This window comes from Ictalurus punctatus, chromosome 1, assembly GCF_001660625.3.
Source record: "Ictalurus punctatus breed USDA103 chromosome 1, Coco_2.0, whole genome shotgun sequence".
NCBI classification, from domain to species: Eukaryota; Metazoa; Chordata; class Actinopteri; order Siluriformes; family Ictaluridae; genus Ictalurus; species Ictalurus punctatus.
The window spans coordinates 28,710,342-28,731,567 of record NC_030416.2 but is presented as its reverse complement, the minus strand read 5'-3'; the positions used below and the strand labels follow the sequence as shown (position 1 = coordinate 28,731,567).

The 21,226-nt window shown below is 40.6% G+C and overlaps 1 protein-coding gene across 1 annotated transcript in view; it reads right to left on the bottom strand.

Annotated features, from left to right (window-relative positions):
- tgfbr1b (transforming growth factor, beta receptor 1 b) overlaps positions 1-19,795 on the bottom strand; it is a 91,475-nt gene extending 71,680 nt beyond the window's left edge. The window contains exon 1 of the mRNA XM_017479431.3: positions 19,565-19,795. Coding sequence (XP_017334920.1) covers positions 19,565-19,634 — 70 coding nt within the window. The 5' untranslated portion in view covers positions 19,635-19,795. The remainder of the gene's footprint in view (positions 1-19,564) is intronic.
- Between the last annotated feature and the right edge of the window lie 1,431 nt (positions 19,796-21,226).

The window sequence follows — 21,226 nt, the reverse complement described above, 5'->3', positions numbered from 1 at the left end:
TTCCAGACTTTACTTCCCCCACTAACCGACATAGGATTGTAACAAAAAAAAACCCGCCTCTGGTCTTCATCAGCTGCTTGCTGACAGCGGTAGACCAATCGCAACAGACTGGGACGTCTGACCAATCAGAGCAGAGTATGCTCTTTCTACAGAGGAGTTTAGACTGAATCCTTTAGAACGGATCATTTAACGAGCCGTTTGTGACACTGGGGGGAAAAGGGTAACGCAGCAGTTTAAATCATAAGCTCGTTAAAGTGTTTTTTTGACCTTGGATGCATGTAAATCTATTGAATGAGACCTTTAAAACAAAATTAGGCACGTTTCAAAACCATAATAGGTGCGCTTTAACTTCAGGAGAGTGAAAACAAGAGGATAACAGAACGACTTTATGTTATAAAGTGAATAAAATTTAACTATAAACATTCAAATTTATGACGTTTCGTTTAATAAATAAAATGCATTCGAAAACTTGGGGGCATGGTGGCTTAGTGGTTAGCACGTTTGCCTCGTACGTCTCCACGTGTTTCGGGGTTTCCTCTGCGTACTCCGGTTTCCTCCCCCAGTCCAAAGTCATGTGTGATTGGCATTTCGCGAATTGCCCTGTGCAGGATAAGCGGTAAACAAAAACAAAAAAACGTCCATGTGATGGAGGGCAATAGGTTGTCAAGACAGTGGCTGGACTTTCGGCAGACACACCGAGGCTTCCGCATGGACGCACAAATGAAAAGGATGGAAGATGTGTCATCTAATAAGCAGCACCACAGCAGGAAAAAAATTTGCAGAATCAATGGCAATTTAATTTCACATTTTCTGGAGCCTGTAGCTTCATTGTCTAATGACTTAATCAAATCATCTGGCAATCAAAAGAGAAGCGATGGTGCGCAGACGAGGAGAGAACGCAAGCACTTCTAAACTGTAGACTTTTACAGCGTAGCATTAAACTAGATAGATAGATAGATAGATAGATAGAAATAGAGCTCCTCAACCTTTTGAAACTAAAGCCCCCCGAAGCCTCCCCTATCATGTGGCACGACCCCCCCCCCCCCCCATATTGGAGGAGACCAGGTATAATGATTATCTATTCTATATAAAATCTATTATATATAACCTCGTCTATAATCTGTTTTTGAGAGATAGATAGATAGACAGATAGATCAATTATTTGTATTTTGCTTTTGTACTTTTTTTGTTACTTTTCATATCTTTTATGATTTTTTAAATAATTTCTATAAGTTTTTTTATGAAACCATATAATGGACGGGGGGCGGGCGGGCGGGGGGGGTCATTTAATCATGTAATTCACATTAAATCATGTTAATGTTTCTGTTGGTCTTCCATTTTAGTTCATTTCTTTCCCATTGGCTATGACTCCATATATTTTTTGCATGTCTCTACTCCAATCTCTGATGCAACATTTAGACATACACTGGAGACAGAAAATACATCAATAATAGACCGGTTTCATAATCAGTTCAGTTTGAGGGGGGAAATCCTTGCTTGTACTCTGATGATGGACAATTCTTTTCCAAGAAAAAAAGGTTTCTGATTAGTGAAAAAGAAAAAATTAATTCATCTCGATCTACTTTTATTACTTTATTTCCTGTGTTCATTATCTAATCTGGGTTTCGGTCCATTTCGGTCCAAACTGGGTAGATACAGTGGGGGAAATAAGTGTTGAACGCATCAACATTTTTTTCAGTAAATATATTTCCAATGAGGCTATTCGCACGAAATTTTCACCAGACATCAGTATTAACTCAAGAAATATGGAAATATACAGAATTCACAACATTTAAGTCCATAAATAAAGTTATGTGTAATAAAGAGCAATGACACAGGGAAAAAAGTATTGAACATGCTAAGAAACAGAACCTTTTCATGGTATAGTCAATACTGTTTATTTTTGTAATAAAGTTTAGCAGGATTTTACTTGTTCGGTGTTATGTTTTCATTCGGTATCAGTTGTAAAATCGATCGGCTGATTAATCGGTTATCGGCATGTATTGCTTCGTTATTAGCTTAGTTATCGGTTTCAGTAAAATCAATTATCGGTCAACCTGTAGTAAACAGCTGATAGTTTTTAATGGTATTCATAGTGGAAACCATTAGAATTTATGTGATGGTTGTTGTTGTTTTTCTCAGCTGGGATTCCAGGGTCTTAGTGCTGTACGTATTTACATTTTAAATTAGAGATAGACCAGCGCTCCGTGGGGTGAACCTGTTCGACTGCGTGATCAGCCGAAGCCGACTCAACTTTAACTAATGTTATGTGTTCATGACCAAAAGCTGCAAGCCTTAAAGATATTTTAAAAATATAATTTTCTGACAACAGGATATTCAATGATTGTCGAGACAAACTCCGAAGTAGACTTGATGCATTCTGCAGTCTTGCCTTAAAAAATTATAATAAATAGCCCTGATTATTTTTTTTTAAATGCACAAGATACAGCAGGTATATTTCATGTTTAATGTAGGCCTATAGAACAACGTGCCATAAGCATATGGCTGTGCAGCTGATTCAGCGCACTAATTCAGTCACGCAGCTGGTAAGTTTAACAGGACCGTGGGACTGATGTTGGAACTCCATATATATCTTGTAAAGCTCAATGAGGTAATGTCATGTTTATTATGAAAAACTGCCAGACAGACATGCACACTTTTTTCACTTCCAGCATTTTCCGTTCGGTGCAAGTAGCAAAATTTGGGTCACATGTTTTGTGTCGCTGTATCGGTCACATAAAAGAAATATCAACTGAATCATCTGTGTCATCTCGCCCAACGCTCACGACTGATAGGGATCTATTTTACCTCCAGTCTTCACCAAGCTGAAAGAAGATTTAATTTCACATATATATGCATATATACGTCTCCTTTACACACAGACTACTTAAATAATTAAACGCATTATATATGCATATGTACAACAATAATTTGGCTAATTATTCGAGCCAGAGAATGTTTTTCTGACACATAATGGACTCTCTGGGTGCATTTTCACTCGTCCCATTTTCAGAACAATGAGTTCTCAAAAAAAAAAAAACCATTTGTGTTTCAGATCTTTGTGTACCTGATTCGTAAGGAGATCAATATGATAGTATTGTAGGAGTGTAGAAAATGTCATTTTGTATGACACGTTCCTGTGCTAGTCATGTGTTCAACCCAACCAACAATACACTCGTTTAGAAAAAGAACGTTTATGCCCCACCCACAGGGGCAGGTCTTGCTCTAGAGCAGCAGCTTGTCAGCAGCAAACATTGTCTCTTGGTGCTTTTTTGGCTTTACACAAATCAGCCATCGGGATGATCCACAAGAAGCGGGAGGGGCTCCATGCATGTTGCTCATATTATTCATAAATGATATAAAGACACAATATATGGAGTCCTTTCTTTTTAAACAACACTACTTTAAATCCAGCTTAGATTAGATATCCACTGTCCGAACAGGATGCTTAAATAAGAGGAGACGCCGTAGGGTATATCAAGTGGCTTCCTCGTCAGTGCGTCCCAGCTCCTCGGCTGGCTCCTCATACGCCATGTACACTTACAGAGGAGGAAAAATAGCGTAATACGGTGCAGTGTGCTGTATATGGAATGGGTGATGGAGCGAGGACGTTATATTGGTACTCGGGAGCTACATATGCGCGAGAGGTTTTTGCTTGATTCCCTTCCCCCGCTTCTTTTATCCTTTCAAAAATAACCATATGAACCTCCTATTTATCAGACGAGGGTGCCCAGAGTCATTTCCATAGGTCAGTGCTCTGGCCCCTTCCCCCATCTCGGCCATTATCGCACATCTTTTGTCTGACAGATGTGGGCTCAATGTAGGGAATCGGATGGAAGAAACCATTGCAACCTCCCCCACACGGCATTACAGACCACTGCAATTCTCTTTGTGCTTGCTCGATGGTAAACACCCTCATGGGTCGTGCCGTGGTTTTGTGTAAGATCCTACATATTCCGTCCTCTGAGATGTGAGACATCGCCAACAAGTCACGACTGTTCATTTTTGTTCTGAATATCTGCCTGTGTACTGGGGTCAGTATTGTTACATAAAGCATCACCAACGCCGAGTATGCATGCAGAAAGCCTAGCTCTCCCTGTGAGAGTTCTTTACAATCACGACAAAATATGAATATTTGATTTGCTTTCTGAAAGCAGCGTACGGCCTAACGCTGGTTAGGAGTTTAGGAATGACTTCACGTATTCAGAGTTTAGTCCATTTGAATCGAACCCTACTCGATGAAAACAATCTGTTAAGAGACTGTCTGACCAAGGTGATCTCGATCAAACTCGAGTGCTGTTCCACCGCAATGAGAAAGCGATTCGACTTCGAATCGACCCGACTGCAGGAAGTGAATGCCTTGGTTTGGGTTTGCAGCGTGCTTTTGTAGATGCTGATAAACTGCAGCCAAACTGAACCAAAGGACAAAGCTGTAGCGATGCTGGAATGCCATATGACACACAACAACGAATTGTGTAAGCAGGAAATTTGTTATATTTTCAATAAAGTTATCAACTGTTCACTGATGGAGACTTGAGAGCAAAACTGTTCACAGCCCTAAAGCCATCATAGCAATTGCAGTCCAAAGCCATCTACATGGTTTCTAAGTGGTACCATTTAGAAGTTAGGCTGTGCATATGGGGCCACCCTCAGCAGCAGCAACGGGTTTCCAAGTGATTTGAACTCCAACCCGTGTTCTCTTCGTATTCTCCATACCCTGGTAATTTCTCAGATTTCCAACGCACACATGGCACAGGTTTGGTTGCCCCTTTTTCATCACCATTTTCTCCTTCAACCAATCATTGCAAGAGTTTTACCGGTATGTTCTCAGCTCTACGTGCATTTCAGACGACAATTTTTAGCTTTCTGGTTCGTTTAAATACGTCTAGTGAGAACCCAAAACTTCAGAAATTCCAAAGGACTGGCCTGAGCTGCTCAGATATAAAGTCAAACCGAACTTTCACTGGCAAGCTGCTGTGAATAGAAGCATCAGCCACAATAAAAAAAAAAAACTGAGCGTTTCTAGTTTTGCCAAACCGCTATCAATGGCATGGGGTTTTGCGTGCGAGTGTCAAGCGTTTAAGACCTGAGGCACTCCCCTTTATATGAAAATCTCAGACAGGATAGAACAATTTGCTCTTCCGTATCTTACTGATGAGAAAAAGAAAGCTGGCGCTAATCACAGTATAGACACCGTAATTTATTTGCATAATTGCCTAGATAAATTCTTTCAGTATGTACTGTAGGTACAAACTATAGTGTCATCCAGGGACGCAAACCGATATAAAAGGTAATAACTTTACAATTGACTTTAACCAATATTAGGAATAGGATAATACTTTATTAATCCGCAGACGGAGAAATTAGGAGGGACCGCAGCAGCAAGACAGGTGAAGGACAAAAAGATAGTAAGGAGAATAATACAGGGATATATAACGAGTATATACAGATGTATAAATATGTATAGACATAAGTGCAAACTATATATTACACACACACACACACACACACACACATATATATATATATATATATATATATATATATAATATATATACATATACACACACACACACACACATATACATATGAGCAGTATATATACAACAAACAACAATGTACAGTCCCACTATACATATAGCCCATGTACAAACCGCATATGTACAATGTACACAATACTATATACATATTGCAGCTGTATGCTATAATCAGAGTAGACATATAACAATAACTATGAAGTAGTGATGTGTAAGCAATGTAAATAAATAGTACAATATGTCACCCATATTACAACAAGGTAGCAGCATATTTGTAATGTAGTAAATTAAGGTCAAGGGAGGGGGTGGTTAGGTGTTGTACAGTGGTCTTAAAAACAGAGGAGACAAACCCACGAGCTACTTCAATTGACCTAGGTCCAACAATAATTCCATTCATGTTCCAATCATCAACTTCTCAACCCGTGCAAAAAATTTTCAGTGTTTTTTTCACTATTAAAACATTACCACTCCGTAGCAGGTTTAGCCTTAACACGTCTTTTTCTCTGAGTTTAATGACGGTTAACATTTAAGGTGGGCTTCCTGACATCTCTACTTCTCTGATTTTACTGATGAATCGCTGGTCTGTTTGTGTACATCTGTTCTGGCAAGGATTTCAGACCCCCGTACTGGCAGAGAAAAGATTACATCTAGTAAACGTATCCTCCTTTATTAAGATACTTACATCATTATAAAAACACAACATGATGTGAAAGGCTTTTTTTTTTTGGGGGGGGGGGGGGGGGGGGGGTCATTACAGAAACAAATTTTCTGTCTCTGCTTTTTCTGTCCCTAAACACGAGCCTTCACCCTGATTCATTATTTTCCGGCATTAAATAAATATCCTCTATTAAAAAAAAACAACATATTATCCAGCACTAAACCTAAATGAAACGAACAGAACAGCAAGACCATCGTTACCAACTGTACTGATGTCTCAAGCAAGTGAGCAGAAAATGACACGTGACCCAATGTATTCAAGAGGAATGGGTTTTCATGGTGATATCGCTCTGTTCAGGAGTCTCAGTGGAACTCGTGCGCCCTGGTTAGTGAAACATAAACTGCTCAGAGGTAAACAAAGAACAATTATACTGAACAGGAAGAACCAGTTTATTCAGAGACATGAACAAATCAGAGAAGATCAGACAGTATCAACAAAATCTGAAGGAATCCTGGCATGGTTCAATACCGCAATAATGAACTCGGCAATTTAAAATGGCGACCTGTGGACACGAGGCTAGTCTTCTTTCAAAACTGATTCTACTTCTTTGTACCAAATTCATAAGGAAACGTTTTACATTCATGGCATTTTGACAGGTGACCTTTATCCAGATCGACTTCCATTTATCTCATTTATACAACTGAGCATTAAGGGCCTTGCCCAAGGGCCCAACAGTGGTAGCTTGGCAGTGCTGGGGCTTGAACTCCTGACCTTCTGATCAGTAACCCAGAGCCTTTAACCACTGAGACACCACTGTTACTTAAGAAGCTTGTCTATTAGCAGTTTTCGTACCTCAGGTACTTACTTGTCGCAGTTTCCAGGTTAGTCACGGTGTATAACTGTATCATTAATGTTTTCAAAACTCCAATTAAAATGCATTTCCATCTATTACCGTCTACTGATTCATTTCTTAACCGATTAAGTTCGTTAGTCCGGGCAATCTTGTCCCTTTTGTGCTGTCCCTAAATCACACTACAGTACCCTGCGTTTCTCAGACACGGCTGCACTGAAAACACTTTCGCTGTGTGATCCACTAATGTCGAAAACACATTACGCTGCTGCCGCTACTATTATCAGTACAGCTCATACAGATTCTTCATGATGAAATTCCAGGACTTTCAAGGACTTTTCAAGCACTATTTTTTTTAAGGACCATACATGTCCATCCATACATCCATTTTCTTATCCTACACAGAGTCACAGGGAGCCAGGGGACTCGGGCACAAGGCAGGGGACACCCTGGATAGGGAGAGCGAACCCATCACGGCACAATCGGGGAGAACAGGCAAGCTCCGCACACACAGGGCGCCAGCAGCAATCGAACCCCCAACCCTGGCGATGTGAGGTAAACGTAATAACCACCAAGCCACCATGCCTACCACAAGACATGTCATTCAAACATATTCTTAATTTTTTCTTTTTAAATTACAAAAACATTAATAATAATAATAATAATAATATTAATAATAATGATAATAATAAAACACAACCAATTTTTAAATGGTGCCATTTCCAGCCATGCTGGACTATAATTTGCATTTCCTGAATTGTGCAGACACGTTCAGTTTTCAATTGTAGCGTCCATTCTCTAACTGAGATAAATTATTTTTATTACTATAAAAAAGCTAAACGATGGTGGGGGCGGAACACCGGTAACACCGACTATCACAGCAAGCCTACTACATTTACATGTAAAATGATCACTCAGAGAGAAAGTTAGAAGCGAGTGAAGGTGCTGCTCCTCTCTGCCAGTCAACAGAGCAGATGCAGAGAGAGAGAGAGAGCGCGGAAAAGAAGGACCTCACAATCGTGGGGCAGTACTGGCCACTCTCTTACATGGATGTCACAAGAACCGATACTTCGGTACCAAGTTGGTACCAACATTCTTAAAACGTGACGGTACTTGTTTTCCTGCAGTAGTCTTGGTATCGATGCTAATGAGAATACCGGTGCTGCAATTCTTCCGGAACTGAAGGGGGCAGCAGATACACGTAAGTGTTTTAGTCGGTGAAGAAGAAGAACGCCTACAAGCACACGGGAAAAACTACAGAAGACGGCGATAAGTTGAGCTCCACCCCGACTCGTTGAGAGGAAAGGTGGTAAGAGTTAAATATGGAAATACTTCGCATTCGAGGCGGATGACAGCAAACATATAATTGATGCTCTGAAGCTGGTGTGCAACCGACGCTATCGCTCATTTCAAACAAAGCGAGGAAACACCTGGAATTTGGCGAAGCACCTGAAAGACCTTCCTATATTATGTTTGTTTGAGACAGCTGCATCGTTGACATGAAACCAGCTAACGTTATGCTCCATGTAATGTTTGCGATAGCCAGTTATTTGTTAATGACGCTAACACATTGCAGTGTTATAAACAACCTCCTAATGGGCCACCATGCATCGCCATTCAGCCCGTGTCCTGTCAGCTAAATGTAGCTACTGTCACTAATAATTATTCAAATGTTCATGCTTTTAATAAATCGTTTTGGCCTGCTACCATATCAATGAATTTAAACTAATGCTTGCATTCAGAGTATAAGGTGTATGTGTGTGTGTGCATTTAGGAGTGCACCTTAGCACTTGTAGCCTCCACTGTTTTATTAGTCACTGTCAGACAGTGTTTGATAAAATACATCCCCCCCCCCTCTCTCTCTCTCTCTTTGTTGGCAGTATCAGCCAGATGAGGATGTCCTCCAGGAGAGTTTTTAATATTATGTTTATACCACACTGTGGTATCGACTTTGTTATAGAGTATCGTGTACTTTTGGTGGTATCGGTACAGACTACTAGATGTTTGGTATCGTGACATCCTACCTTCTTATATGGAAATTTACCAAGGTTCGATCAAAAGTGGAACGATTTGTCACTAGGTGTTTTTTGAAAGGAAAAAAGTCACAAAAGGCGTTTGAAAAGTGAACAGGAGCGGTCTCCGTCACAATGAGCCTGTGAATAGCGGGAGGAGGAGAAGGTGCTGCAGTGAAAGGATGTATTCGTTGTATTCGTGTTCTATTGAAAATAAACTTTTCTGATTGCGTATTTATTGATTTTTTTTTTTTATATAATTCACTTTTCAAGTGCCACTGGATAAATAAAAAAATGTCTATTTTCAAGGTTTTTCAGTACTTTCCAGCCGTTCCTCATAGCCACTACATGTGTACGCGTCTGGAAAGATTGGAAATATTGACCTTATATAAAATGACCAGTAGAAATAATCCCAAGTTTTGAATTTCCCCTATAGGGGATCAATAAAGGTACATCTTATTTTATCTTAAGTAACACAGGCTATATCCCATTCAAATTAACTTGTTAGTAAAAAATTCCATTATATCCTGTGGGAATAGAAGTTTTGGGCTTTTTCTTTAGTAAAAAGACACACAATCTTTTCTGTCATATACTGCCAAAACAAACCACAACCAAGTATTGGTCGAGTTTAAAAAGCAGAACAGTGAAAGATCACTGTGCCTCAGTTATACAGTGTATATGTATATGTATAATGTATATGTGATAAAGACTTCTTCTCCTCTCTTTCTACGTGACATTTACACGCATACAAGGCCTGTGCGATACGGCCATACATGTCATGGAGCAGTCGGTTTACATCACAGGTCGGCGCTAGAAGCTACTATGGGTGTGCTGTAAGAAAAACAGAAAGCAGCATGGTGGAGCGTGACCCAGAGCGAAACTCCCCACAGCACTCCGACACTGAACTACAAGATGAGGAACCTGTACCTAAACAATGGATGTGGTACTGTCGAGTGGATTCCGTAAACTTAAAGCAGAATAGAGTGGTTTAATATGAACTTTTTCTATATATTTTGTATTCATATTATTCCCATTTTAACAGTGTTATGTTTTTCTTGTTCTCATCTGTGATAGTTCTGTTCAATTTTGTATACAGGCTGTCCCAGTAGCCTCCATACGGCCTCCATACATAGGGGAAATTAACAGTTTTTAGCAAAATATCTTTTAAAAAATATATATATTTAGTTCATTTATATTTATATACATAATATCATAATATTTTTAAACTAAACAAAAACAAATTACGATCATTCTGTTTAAACATTTACACCCCTCTGGCTTTTAATGTACCACGCTGCATATATATTTATATATAAATAATATATATATTTTGTAATATATATATATATATATATATATATATATATATATATATATATATATATATATATATATGTGTGTGTGTGTGTGTGTGTTTATTTTTATTCAGCTAGCCTTTAATAATGCCTTTGACAAATAATACCTTTGACAGGAAACATGGCAAGCACCAAACTTATTAACGAAAACACTGGAAGTGTGGCGGACCGACCGAGAAGCAGACGTCCACGAACATCCACTGACGAAGGCACAACACGACACTGTGCTGGCGAACATATCGCTCAGCCCTACTACATACATGTTAGTCATGTGACCTACTAATGAAAGTCATACAGCAAGATGTCAACCCCAACTACCCCCCAACCCCACCTGTGTAAAATGAATCCAGCTGGAATAAGTCTTAATGAAACCGATAACCAGATTTCTTAAGATATTCTGTTCTGAAATCTTTTTGTAAGGAAGGCTAGCCTTATGTACAGACATGCCCGTCTCATGGTTCACATTTCCTAGGATTAGGATAGATACTACTTAATGTTATCCGCTTTGAAAACGTGAAGTTGCACGCAGTAGACTGTGATTATCGTACCCCACTTTTTCCCCACCGTTAACAATACTGCAAGTCTGTCCAACAGGTACGCGTAGCTATGGCTGAGTCGAGTCGAGTCGGGACAGGTTTTCAGGGGACATCGGTGCTGTCGTATGTAAAGCAGGTGAAATGCTGCCAACGAGGATGACACTGTGATTTCTGATTCTGTTCTTTTCCATCCGCGATACCGAGCTCACTGTTTTGTTTCTTGCCTCCGCACACGAACGTCTCGGTGCACCTCGTTTAATGAAAAAGGTTGCCTGAGAAAAGCTTTTTAAATACGTCCGTCCGGTTTAAGTGTAGTGTCCAGGACACTTTAAAATATCATACTCGTCAGATACAGTGCAGTGTGTAGCAACCTGACAGGCTAATGAGCCCTGAGAGAGGAAAGGAGCAATAAGAGTCACGAAGCACGTTCCACCAAATGCTCAAGTGCTGCTAAATGCTACAAAAGCCTGAGCGGGTTTTTTTTTTTCCTGTCTCTGGAGCCGAGAGAATCGTAAAGCTCCTGTTCATGTTTTCGGCTGTTGCAGCCGGTTATAAAGAGACCGAAGGAAAAGGTAGTCAAACCTACGGTATTTCCTTTGAAAGCTGCCAAACAAATAATGTCATAATTATGACAGAATTTGTCAAACAAACTGTGGAACGGTGAACGAAATAAAGCTATTTTTCACCGTTTGGGTTTTCTCTACCCCGTCCACTTTCCAAACTACTAGCTCGGCGCTTGTGTGGATTTTTCATGCCACCATGTCAACTATGTGAACTGTAATCGGGAGTTGGCACCAATCCAGACACACAGCCCATTAATCACAGTCCTGTCTCTTGTCTCCGAAACCGCAGACACCACAGTCTGGGCGTAGCCTGTGTATTATGAGACGTGACGAATGATCCTCAAACAGGTACTCATCTAGGTACCGAGATGGAAAGCTGATGGGCGGCGGGCTGTGAGACGACCTCGTCTTGGCATCTGCTTCATCCTGACATACAGGAAACAGATTCTTCCCATGTAATGTGCATCGAAAAGATGCGGCTCAGAAGCGTGAGAGCTTTCGACACAGGAAATAAGCGCTTACCCTGGTCCACGTTAGCATACAGCAAACAAACTGACTACAGGAAATGCTTACCGGAGTTCCAGGCATGTTGAAAATGTTTTAAGAAAGTCATTAAAGCGTCCTGTCTCGATTTCGTGTGCGCGTACGTACGGAGTTACAGCGCTGTAATGTGGTGCAGATGGGGTTTGATCGTTATTCTCCACCAATGCTGACTGAGAGAATATTTAATAGCACTTTAGAGTGTATCTAATAGCAGGGCAGAAAATGATAGGTACTCGTGACACGATCTCGTATCCGTCGTCCGTGTCATCCCTCGCGAGACTAGATCATTTATTAAACGCCAGGAATCGATAACACATTTGATCAGGGTATTTCCACAGCTAAAATGAAAGGCTGACTGAAACAAACAGGATGTACGTGTGCCGCAATACACGTTTAAAAGTAACAACACTATACAGAAAGGTTTTCACGTGTTGAGTCACCCTCCCCCCACCCCCCCAAAATAAGCCAGAAATCATCAATTCGCAATACACCCAGCATGAGATCTGTCATTCCTCTCTTCTTCCTCGGATGCAAGATGGATTTAAAGGTATTTCTAAGCAGTAAGTCAGGGCATTGTAGTCAACTGCAAAATAAGCCTGTGGCGTTCTTGTGCATGAGTACAAACGTTTGCACACCCTTAGGATAAAATAAAAGAAATAAAGAAAATTTCACAGAGGCATTCCTTGCGTTGGATTTTACTGACTATGTTTACATGCACATCAATATTCTGATATTAATCGCAATTTGGTGATATTCTAATTAGTACCAAGTCGCCGCAATCCGATTGCCCCGATTCAGGTTATGACGATACTTTGATTCCTCATATTCTGATTCCCACCCCTGGAATATGTCTGTTTTAATCAGAAATTCGTTACATGTAAACACCTTATTCAGAAAATCCACTGAAAAGAGATATACGCGCATGCTCAGTCCACAAGGAATTGTGCCTAGCATGGGCAGAATCTTGAATCTCCCGGAAAATAACAGCGGGAAAGGAAAAGTGCATGTGTAGACCAGCGAACTTACGGTAACCGTGTATACAGGAATGTTCCGACGTCGACACACGTAACAAAACTGATCAAACAGCTTATATTAGGAAATTAATAGTAAAACATCAGCTCTAAAGTGTGCATCTCCCTTTGCATGACATAAATATTCTCTAATAATAAAGCGCACCTATTATGGCTTTTCAATTATTACCTTTCGTGTAGTGTGTTATATATGTAGCTGTCTGTGAAAGTAAAAACATCTGCAAAGTTTAAAAAACAAAGTGCATGACAAACAGAGTTATTGACTCGCAAAAGAAAGAACCGATTCTGAACACCTGAAACGAGCCGTTAGTAATTCCAGACTTACTTCCTGCACTAACTGACGTAGGTTTGTAACAAAAAGCCCCGCCTCTGGTCTTCATCGGCTGCTCGCTGACAGCGGTAGACCAATCACAACAGACTGGGACGTCTGACCAATCAGAGCAGAGTGTGAGTTTAGACTGAATCCTTTAGAAGGAATCATTTAACGAGTCGTTTGTGACACTGGGTAGGGAAAAGGTCATGCTGCAGTTTAAATTAAGAGCAAATTAAAGTGTTTTTTGACCTCGGATGCATGTGAATCTATTGTATGAGACCTTTAAAACAAAATTAGGCATGTTTCAAATCCATAATAGGTGCGCTTTAACAGTGACATCTAATACATTTGTATCCTTTACGATTCCAGAAATGCTCAGGGTCATAACAAAACTTCGATGTATGTTTTTGCTTTTGATTCCTTTTCAGCTTTATATCTCTTTTTATAGGATTCAACCGCATTTCATTTTTATCTTCTAAGAACTCTCTTTATACGTAATTAAACTGTATTACACATATACAGCGGGGTCCAAAAGTCTGAGACTGCTAGTGAAAATGCGTCTATATTGCAGCCTTTTCTAATTTAATACAACAGTTTTCATTACTGATCCTATTGTTGACAACGACTTGCGTGAAAAGCAGAATCGTTGTAATATTTACATGTGTTTTTTAGTATTTGGTACGTCCTCTATTTGCTTTAATCACAGTGTGCACTCAAGCTGGCATGGACTCCACAGCTTTGTCCAAAACCTTATGAACCATTTTAGATCAGATCCATCGGAGTGTCGTCTAAACGCATGCTTCAGTGGAAGAGATCAGGCATGAGGACAATCTGAACTTTTGTACGAAGCACTTAACAGTTGGTCAATATCACTAATTTGCTTACATTTAAATAGGGACCTAGGAATAGTGTGGAATCTTGAATATTTTATATATTTACGGCTGTGATGGTGGCAGGTTTTTTTTTTCCCTCCAGCACAGCCATTTTACCACTGGCTCATTAACCCAGACATTTTCTGCAAAAAAAACCCCCCAAAAAACTCCACAAGTTGCATCTCAAACGTTGAAAAAAAAAGCCGAGCAAAAACTCTAATTCAACCACAGCTGGCACAAACACAACAGTGTACTCCCTTAAGACGTGACAACGGGTAGATCGGGGCCGTACAATTGCTTTGGATTCCTCCGTCAGGAAAAGACAAAATGAATGTATTTGCTGTGTCTCAACCGCTCGCTCTTGAGCCCTTTCTTAGGGCCTCATTGCGAACGCTGAACGCTGGCTCACATCGTGCTCCCCAGTGCGTGTGGATATGAGTGCAGCATACATCCCCAGCAGGATACAAAGCTGTATGCCTTTAGCTAATGTGTTCAGCTGTTAAAGCATTAACACACACTCACACACCCTTCTAAAGATACTTGGGAGACGTGTAAGAGAAAAAAAGACAACAACAACAACAACACCAACGAGGAGCTTAAACTAGCTTACAGCTTTGTCTCTTGCATGTGAACTTCATTTCTAGTCTGTTACTAAACAAAACGTCTGCACACGAAAGTCAAGGACAGCTTTTCACACACAAACACACACACACTGTACCGCTGGCGAATGCACTGCCGCTGACCATATATTTCTGAATTAACCATCGGTTCAAAAATACGTGATTAATTTTTCAGCTATTAACGCAGATTAAACTGTGATTTCAACAAGACGACTGTTTCAGTAGCTTCATCAGATTTTGAGAGCGTTACAAAAAATAAGCTGCGGTTAAAAAATACGAAATTAAGCCCGAGTGTTAAATTGAATGCTAACTTGTCGCCCTAAGTATGATTAGCCTAATGAAACCTGCACGCAGAAGCTAACTGTGCACGTTTCCATCCTCCTGCCCAAGTTAGCGATCATTCACAATTACAATCGCGCTGACATTTACAATAGATAAAAGGTGCTTTTTCCATTTCTGAACCAACTTACGCTTTTTTTTTTACACAGATCTCTCATGATCTGTCTCTCTCATTCTGCTTCTGAAAGGAATCGCTCGAACAAGTACTGCACAGCAGATGACAACGTTTCATGATCGTTGTTTTTGTTCCGCTCAAAGCCTTGCCCAAAACTAGCCTGCATTGATTCATCCACTTCTACCGCTGAATTAACCCCACTCACAGATTGCACTGAATCAATGCAAGCTAGTTGAGCTAGATGTGTCGGCTCAAGCGGAAAGTATGCTAGGAACAGTGTACAGTAAGCGTAGCGCAAATTTCGTCATCAGCAGAGTACACATGTACTTACGTTGGAAAATCACTTTCCAACAGCGGCAATATGATGACCAGTTCCATCTTTTCACACTGGGGACAACTGGGGGACTCGTACACAACTATTACAAAAGGTGCAAACATTCACTGATGCTCGAGAAGGCAACACGGTACATTAAGTGCCAGAGGGGTGTAAACTTTTAAACAGAATAATCGTAAATTGTTATTATTTCATTTAAGAATCTTGGTTTTTTTTTCATTTAGTACTTCCCTTCCGAAACTACATAAGATATTTACATGTTTCCTAGAAGACAAAATATAATAACGATTTATTACACCTGTTCAAAATTTTGAGCTTAACTAGAAGCTGTTACAATAGAAACAAGAACGTCTTAGAAGGAGTGCATCACTACAAATCTGTGATTTGAATGACAGTCAATACTATTTTCAGAGCTGCTGTTATAGGAAATTAATCAACCAACCATTCAGTACTGAACACTTGCTGAAGGTATTATACTTTGTACCATTTCTACTCCCAGTTTTAGTCACTCGACAAACTAATAGACAAAATTATTAACGATTTCTGGAGTTTCACCCATGAGCCCTGCATATGAACTGCACTTCTGGGCTCAAGAGACTTACAGAATCATATTTGGAAACTATACCTTCAAAAATAAAGACATCAACACAACAGACTATAGCCCAGCTCAGTGCTCCAGTACTTGTAGAGTGAAATTCAGTGTTATGGCTGGAACGGTGTGTTCTTTCACTGTGTACTCCATAAGTACAGAGCTTTGAACACCTCAACTCACTCGCCTCAACCCTCAAAGTGAAATATATCTCACCTAGCACAGAATAAAACAACTGCTGGACTAGCTGTGCCTCAGAAATTAGCGACCAGGTCAGCAGTTCATCTCCAGAGCTCCTGGAGTAGTTGAAGAATAATTTTCTTATTGCACGTAAAAATAAAAAAAAAGCCGATTTTTTATTTTGGCCGTTAGTCTGTGTTAGACAAATGGTCTGCACTTGTATAGCGTTTTTTTTTTTTTTTTAAACCTTAGCGGTTCTACAAAGCACTTTAGACTGTTTATCATTCACCCATTCACACACACACAAACCAATGGTAGCAGAGCTGCAATGCAAGGCACTAGCCTGCCATCGGGAGCAGCTTGGGGTTCTTGCCCAAGGACACTTCGACATGTGGAATCATGTGGGCCGGGAATCGAACCACCAACCCTACGATTAGTGGACAACCCGCACTAAGAGTTTAGCTTGTGTGCATAGTAAAAGGAAATCCATTTTAAAAACAGTTTATTGCTCCGTTTAATAATAACGCACCGTGCAGAATACAAACGAGTGCACCGTAAAATGTATTGTAGCAGCTTTTCTTTCCCGTACACGCCTAAAATTAACTGACCTGATTTGTGCCCAGAGAAATAAAACAGTAATAACAGTAACGCCAATCTCCAATGTCCAAACCCTCATTATAGCACTTCCATAACGCAATATGGAATAACGACTTTGCTGTTTAATTAAAATATCGAATTTGCACAGTGCAACTGCTCTTTGTGATGTCTCTAAAGCAACTGGTTATAAATCCAATTTTCTACATACAAGGACAACTTGTACCAGCAAACCAGCTGGTAAAGTGTGTGAAAAATGCCGTACCAAGGGTTCTGTGTCCTCTGCGTGTACGATAAGGTTAGAGCACAATCGCTGCATTGATGCGCATGATACTCAAACTAAACATGATATTGCAAAAAATAATAATAATCAACCGTGTCGAAAAGCAGAAAGGAGGACAGACCAAAGCCAGGCTCAGATCTGATTAATGGCACAGGCATCAGGGTCAGTATTGGCGTGGATTGGTATCGGATCAATCCGGCATGTTTTCTGATCTGATACACAGACATTTCATGGTGTGGATGTGCGAGGCTGAAGCACAGATCATGTACTGAGCGCAGACCAGGGCTCGTCAGACATTATACACATAAATCTAAGATCAGAAAACATGTCAGATCTGATACTGAGCCAACAATTTACGCGCGAGTATTGCTCCTGATACCAGTACTCATTTTATCAGCGCGATCTGACAAATACATCCACAGATGTATTTTATATAAAATGCCAGTATTGACCCTGATGCCTCCATTTTCCTGAGTGCTCCTTTCTGACTTTCAGCACTTGTTTTCTTTGCTGTTGTTGTAATATTGTGTTTTCTCTCAGTATGTACATGGACTGACAAAACACAGATTTTCAACTGATCGTAGGACACAGCTCACCTTAATGTCCTGTCTGACCGCATACCTCTCCATGCTTCACATCAATGAGTGTAGACAGATATTCAGATCTCGCATAACCAGTACTGAAAATTCAGCACAAACTATCAGTAACAAAAAAAAAAGCAGTGTGCTGAATACCGGTCCCACTGCAGCGCTGATAAAAAGCAGATCATCACTCATCTCTGTATAAAGTGTGTCTTTTTATCATCCTAAATAGCTCCTTATCATAGTTTTGAACAGAATAAACTTGTTTACCCAAACAGCACACTTATAAGCTGTATTTATCTCCAAGAATAAAGCTTCTGGAGTACTGAAAGGATGCATTTAGTATTTTAAGAGAATTAAAAAAACATTTAATTAACTAAAAAAAAAAAAACAATAACTTTTACTTCAGAGCCACAACTCAGTCAGTATGTTGGAGGGAGAGAGAGAGAAAAAAAACAGTATGTGAATCCCTATGGTTTAGCTAGCGAAGTTTACCCATGAGTCAGTCTCTAATTTAAACGTTATTACATCTAAAAATGACTAAATTGTTTATTATTTCTGCTAGTCTAGGTAAAATGGGTGAAGTTACAGGTGTGAAGTGTGAGTTTGTGTGCAAGTTTTTTTTTTTTAGCTAACAGGTAGCACGGCTTATAAACACGAGCCAATTAACGGTAAACTCGGCTCAGCAAATAGCTTAGCTCGCTACTAACCCGTTATTCAGCCGGACTATAACTACTTTATAACTACTCAATTCTTTAAAACTGCCTATCTAATAAAAGAAAGTAACTTGAAGAAAATGACGCCAGCTGACCTAACTAAAAGCTAACTGAAGGAAAACATTGCAAAAACTCGACCGCTTAGCCAGCTAGCTAACTGTCGTACAACGCTATTAAGAGCTGCTACACTAAACACTCAAAGACACCGAGCTGCCTGCTCGGAGAGTCGTTAACGTTTAGTAGTTGAACTCACGAAAGAATTCATTAAGTTAATATCAAACAGCTAGTTAAACATGTATGGAGATATAGAAATATATATATATATATAATGTGTATGACTTGGCAAGAAAAGAGTAACAGTGTGGGTTATGTTAGTGGTGTGTGAATCACAACATCGCCTGTCTAAGTAGTGTTGTAGTAACGAAAACACAAACAGGACAGGAGGTTTAGGACACATTGAAGGAAGAATAATTAGGAGTAAAACCTCTCTGGCCATGAAATGAGTAGGTTTTTATGTATTAAAACACGTTGATATTTATTAAAGAGTGTGGCATGATTTATTGGGGTGTGTGTGTATTACATCGCACGAAGATTAAAAGACACTCAGCTAAAACACGCCTGTCCGGTGTTTGCCTGTCTCTGTCTCTGTCTCTCTCTCTATCTCTAACTCGATTTCTCTACACCAGGCACAGGCACAGACACAGACACATCCCCCCCTCCCCAAAACAATAAACATTCCTGTGGAAAGCACGGCTCTTTCTCTCTCTGACCTGCGCCATCTTTGAAAAGAGTCTCCGGGTCCGCACAGCTTCGCTCCTCCAAACAAAGAGCAACACACACGGCGGCTTCCGCCACACAACTTCACTGAGAAACGGGAAATAAATAACAACAGCCACACACAGCCACACAGCCACACACACACACAAACACACAGGCTTCTTACCTTCAGACTGGTGAATCCAAGCGTTAAAGAACAGAAGGAGGAAAGCGAGACAACACTGTATTGCATCCATCCTCGAATCACACTTTACTCTACACTGGCTGCTGGATGTCTCTCTCTGTCTCTGTCTCCCCCCTTCACACACATACACACTCTCTCACACACATACATATATATATACACACACACACACACACATACACACTGAACTTCTCCAGCTCAGTGTTATAGAGGAGTGAAGCACGTGTGATTGGCTGGAAGCGCCACTCCCCGCCCAGACGCACACATACATACACACACACACACACACATACACTCACTGTTTTCCGCCCAGCTCACTATTAATGTTGTCTGGTCAGAGTGACTTAATTTTACACACAGTTCCATTTATTTTCTTGACTGTCTACATGTAATTTCTGTTTAAAAAAACAAAAAAAAAACAACTATTCCTACCTAGAATGTATGTTGTATGTTGCTCTCAAACTTTTTATGCACCCAGGAGCCCTGGCAATACATGTCCATCTATCCATCCATCCATCCATTTTGCATGCTACTTTTCCTACACAGGGTCGGGGAGAGCCTGGAGCCTATCCCAGGGGACTCGGGACACCCTGGGTGAAGTGCCAACCCATTGCAGGACACAACCGCACATATTCACACACTAAGGAACATTTGGAAATGCCAATTAAAATACAACACATGTTTTTGGACTGTCGGAGGAAACCCGAGTACCTGGAGGAAACCCCTGACGCACGGCGAGAACATGCGCACTCCACACACGCAGGGCGGAGGCGAGAATCGAACCCCCAACCTTGGGAGTGCGAGCCAAATGTCTTTATATATCAGGCTCATTATTCAAACGTGTACAGTATAATTCATTCACCACTGAGTTGGAGGACTTGGGACTTAGCCTGTCCCTGTGTCCGTGGTTGTCCAACTTCCTGACATGCCGACCACAAGTAGTGCAAACATGTCTCACCCTCTGAGAAGGCCTACCTAGAGGAGATTAAAAGCCTGAAGAACTGGTGCCAGGAGAACAAGCTCGTCCTGAATGTCAGCAAGACAAAGGTGTTGATAGTGGACATCAGCAGGAGGTGAGCTACCACCCTCTAAAGATCAACGGGGCCGCAATGGAGAGAGTGGACTGTTTCCAGTAAATTGGTGTTTACATCACGGTCCTGTCATGGTCCTGTCACATCATCACCCTGGTGAAGAAGGCCTTTGAGCATCTTTACCACCATAGACACTTAAAGGAATTTAATTTGTCATATTAAAGTGCTAAGGAACTTTTACACCTGCACCATCGAGTGCATCCTGACGAGAAGCTACACAGCCTGGTTTGGGAACAGCACCAAGCAGGATAGGCAGGCTCTCCAGAGGGTCCAGTCTATCTACAGCAAGCAGTGCTGGACTAAGGCCAGGAAGATAGTGAAGGACCTCAGCCATCCAAACAATGGGCCTGTCTTTCTGTTGCGGTCAGGGAAGCGTTTCTGCTCTCTGAAGGCCAACACAGAAAGAATGAGGAGGAGCTTCTTGCCACAGGCCATTCAGGCCCTCAACCAGGACAACAACTAGGACTTGCACAACACCTACACAACTTACAATCCTGTTATTAAACTGTATTTATAAATATTTATTATATATGTTGGCAATTTCACTACAACT